The 4,004-nt window shown below is 36.6% G+C and overlaps 1 protein-coding gene across 1 annotated transcript; it reads right to left on the bottom strand.

Annotated features, from left to right (window-relative positions):
* Positions 1-871: 871 nt before the first annotated feature.
* On the bottom strand, positions 872-2,154 carry LOC109418733 (endocuticle structural glycoprotein SgAbd-2-like). The gene is made up of 2 exons (XM_019692963.3): positions 1,803-2,154; positions 872-1,598 (listed from the first exon to the last, which is right to left on the bottom strand). Exons 1-2 carry the CDS (start codon positions 1,878-1,880, stop codon positions 1,185-1,187), a joined length of 492 nt encoding a protein of 163 aa, XP_019548508.3. The 5' UTR covers positions 1,881-2,154; the 3' UTR covers positions 872-1,184.
* Between the last annotated feature and the right edge of the window lie 1,850 nt (positions 2,155-4,004).

The raw sequence follows: 4,004 nt of genomic DNA, 5'->3' as shown, positions 1-4,004 counted from the left end.
TCAAAAAGACCAGAGATTTTTGAAAGCATAATAAAGCTAAAATAAAATGAATTAGATTTTATAAAGGTTGTCAAAAGCTCTACAAGATTAATTGATCATTAAAATGTTACTTGGGAAGATTTAGGTGTGACTCCATACTGTCACTCCATGCCAAGCTCCATGCTGTCCCATTGCTGGTCAAGAAAATGGTCACAGACAAACAGACGTAACACTGGCGAAATTTCCATCGATCACGCTAACGATTCATGTTAATCTTCATAGTTGTGGCTTTCACAACCAGAGGCACGCGCATCGTTTTCTTCACGTTTGATGTTTCACACTAGCGCTTTCTGTTGACGATATTGTACAACGCAGTATTTCATGAAACATTTCCACCAGGGTATGGTAGGGTGAACTAGCGATGGATTTTCACGAAAATTGTTCTAGGTGTTGCGTCTGATTGTCTGTGATAATGGTATCAATCTGGAAACAAATTTTAGAATTCTGAATATGAGAATAATGCTTTTTTATACTTTCCAGTTTCTAATAGAACTTTGGAGATTATAGTAGATGCGTGAAAATGCTTGCATATATTAGAGTTCAAGTCAGTAATAAGAAAAAATGAATGGTATTCTTAAAACAGGATTCTATACACTGGATCTCAGTATTGTTTCCAAATTCTGCCTGAATTTGCTGAAATTTTGATCTTTGGAATCTCTGCAAGCGTCAAGAATTGCGGTATTTTTTGGTGATCGCGACGTTTAATCAGTTTATTCAGTTTATGTTGTTAAGTGAATCCCCCTATTATTTTTATCTGTGTGATGCTTTCTCAAGATCTGTAGAAATCACAAAACAAGAGTTAACATATTTATAAACCTCTTTTAATATGTATTTAATTTGAAAAGCGAAATTTATCGATTTTTTTGTTCATTCGTGCCGAGAGCCACCCAAAATGCTCTCGTGAGCCGGATGCGGCTCGCGGGTCATACGTTGGACAATCCTGAACTGGAAAATGGTCATCTTTGTTAAAAACAAGTTCAAATTATAATAATAGTTTGTTTGTTATAATAGTATTTATACAGTATTTGCATTTTTTTTGCGTTATAATAAATAATTGAAAACCTACAGAACACTACTCCATTGGTTATCACATTCTGGATACTGTTGTATTCCTGGTATCAACACCAAGGCAGTACAGTTTATGTTTAGTGACCCTTGTAGCTTGCTGGTTCCTCGTGGTGAGCCTCTGGGTGGCTGCCCACCTTGGCATATGCCTCAACCAGCTCCTTTGGTAGTGGTGGTGGCGTTGGGATATGCGATCCATGGGCCTGGAATCCATTCTCGTCGGCAACGTAGCTCACAGAAACTACTTCACCATGGGGATCAACGTACGAGTACGATCCTTGGGCAAAGTTGGCCTCGTGATCCTTGCTGCCAAAGTTCTTGACGTGACCTGCCTCCTGAGCGACGATTCCATTGGCCGATTCGTATCCAAACTTGAAGGTACCGTCGTTGCTCTGGACCAGTTCACTGTGCACGATTGGAATATGTTGCTTATGTTCTTCGTAGTGATCACCACCAGCAGCCACCAAGGCCACCAAGGCGAACAGAGCGATGAACTACCCGAAACATAGAAATGAGAAACAAACCATGATTGATATTGACCCACTAATGTAACCACGTTGACTCGGTAATGCGCACACAGATCTCTCAATGTAAACGCGATGATCACAACCGTTTTACACTAATTATTCAATTAAGCCCCGATGGGCAGAACACAAAAGTTGGAACGTCGCTGTTTGAAACATTTCAAATGAACTCACCAATTTCATTTTGATGCTGGTTTTATTAATCTTGAAACACACGTGATTGATGTGCTGGCTGGGCGCAAACTGATACATTTTGGTGCTCCCGCTTTGTCTATATATACAATCTTGCAATTGAGCTTACCACCGGGGAACGATTCACCGTAGGCTGGATCGATCGGATCCACCGTGTTGAGGAGGAAAATCAATAATTGTCGCCTCCACATACCTTGAGAAATTAGAGTCTTTAAATGCAGCCGTTTTGTTGTTCAACCCATCCAATTAAACATATCTGAGCTATGACGAAATCATTTGTAGCGTATCTGAATTTGTTTAAGAGCTTGTCAAAGTAAATCGACAACGATTTTTCATAAGGGCCTAACTGACTTGATCGATTTCTCTTCGTTGAATCTCTCTTTCGCTAATAACTTGATCAAAACAAACAAAATCATTATTCCTTTTGTTTCTATAGCAATATGTAGTCGTCTTCTTCGCATTTCAACCAAAAAATCTTTGGAAAACTCAATACACATTCTGTGATAACACAAAGAGAGGATCGATGAGGAGAACTCGAAAATGTCAGTTAGGCCCAAATAAAAAATCAATATCGAAATATACTTTTTAATATAAACATGTTTTGCCAATGTATCTAAGTATGATACAGTGACCCCACAATTTATGAATCGGCAAAAATGACCACAGTTTATGGATCACTCATTTGACCAACACGGTGATTCATAAATAGTGTACAAAATTAAGGTGGTTCATCGGTGTGGGGTCACTGTATATGAACCGGCTGCACGACTGAGTATGGACGAAAACATCGAAACGAATCCCGGAAGATGTCTTGCATTATGATAACCTTGAACCAGATAATGATCTGCGTCCATGTTGATCTAAAAGTTCTAAATCAATGGCGTCCGAGAATTGGGTTGTTTAGTGAATAAAATATTGCTCATTTTTCTGAGTATAACGTAATTTTAGTGGATTTCAATACCTTTGTTTTGATGGTTAAATTAACAAAACAGTATTAGTTTTCGTGCATAGAATGACAGTCAATTGGGTTCTTTAGGGGTATCCAGATTATTCCATTATCGGAATCTCCGTCCAAAAATTAGTCGAAATCCAAAATTTCATCATTTTTTATGCCCGGGAACTATTTTTAAAATGCATTAAGTTTGTATGGGGAAATTTTTTTGTTCGGGATGAACTGTCATTTTATCGATTGAACTGTCATTTTGTCCACAAAAATAAAAACTGTTTTGTTTATTTAACCATAAAAAACAAAGTTATTGGAACGCAATAAAATCACGTTATACTCAGAAAAATTAGCTCTTTCTATTAAGATATAGAAAAAAACAATATTTTGTTCACTAAACAACCCAATTGATAAAATGACAGTTCGACCCGAAAAAAAAAATCCCCATACAAGCTTTAAATGCATTTTAAAAATAGTTCGCGGACTCCAAAAATTATGAAATTTTGGATTTCGATTAATTTTTGGGCGAATTGAAATAATCTGGATACCCCTAAAGAACCCAATTGTTGGTCATCTACCACGGGATAGTATCTAACTACTAACTTTACGGTTATCTTTGCTCAACTATGCTAGTGCTCAAGCTTATGCTCATTCTTCAGAGCAGGAGTCTTTTTTTTTTAAAAAATATTGATTTCGATATTGGAGGCTGTTCGGGCTCGTTTCTAAGAGTAGAATAACTAGCCACAGAAGTCCAATGTCGCGACTGTTCATGTGACTAACATCTAGTTTGCCACGCCCTTACAGCGTCAGCAGCGGTACTAGAAGTGTCAAGTTAAGTTTGTTTACCAAAACAAAAGGTCCGCTACAAGATGGCCACTTAAAAATAGTAAGTTATTGCAATTAAAGTTATTAACCCTCTAATACCCAATCCCGCCTTTAGACGGGGTATAGTTTGAGCATTTTTGTAATTTTTGTTTCGTGAAAAATCTTTTTTTTTTATATTTTTGGCTGATATTTAGGACTGTTTTGTATATCTCAAAATGGTTTTTGGTGTATTTTAAAGCGTATTTACATTTTTTAAAAATCATTGAAAAATTGATGTTTTAGTCACCTTTTAGAAGTCATTGTTTATTTTGTATTGAATCGCTACAATTAACATATTTTAATTTTTTCCCAAATCATTCTATCCTTGTTTAATAGTTTAAGGGAGTCGAATAGACTCTAAAATTATTTTCCTTAAA

The sequence above is a fragment of the Aedes albopictus genome, chromosome 3 (genome assembly GCF_035046485.1).
Source record: "Aedes albopictus strain Foshan chromosome 3, AalbF5, whole genome shotgun sequence".
In the NCBI taxonomy this organism is placed as follows: domain Eukaryota; kingdom Metazoa; phylum Arthropoda; class Insecta; order Diptera; family Culicidae; genus Aedes; species Aedes albopictus.
This window is presented reverse-complemented; position numbering and strand designations above follow the sequence as displayed.

Bases quoted from the DNA above. Each gene is read 5' to 3' on its own strand.
- LOC109418733 (XM_019692963.3), bottom strand. From the start codon at position 1,880: ATGTATCAGTTTGCGCCCAGCCAGCACATCAATCACGTGTGTTTCAAG. The intron at 1,599-1,802 runs GTGAGTTCATTT...TGTTTCGGGTAG, and splicing joins CCAGCATCAAAATGAAATTG to TTCATCGCTCTGTTCGCCTT.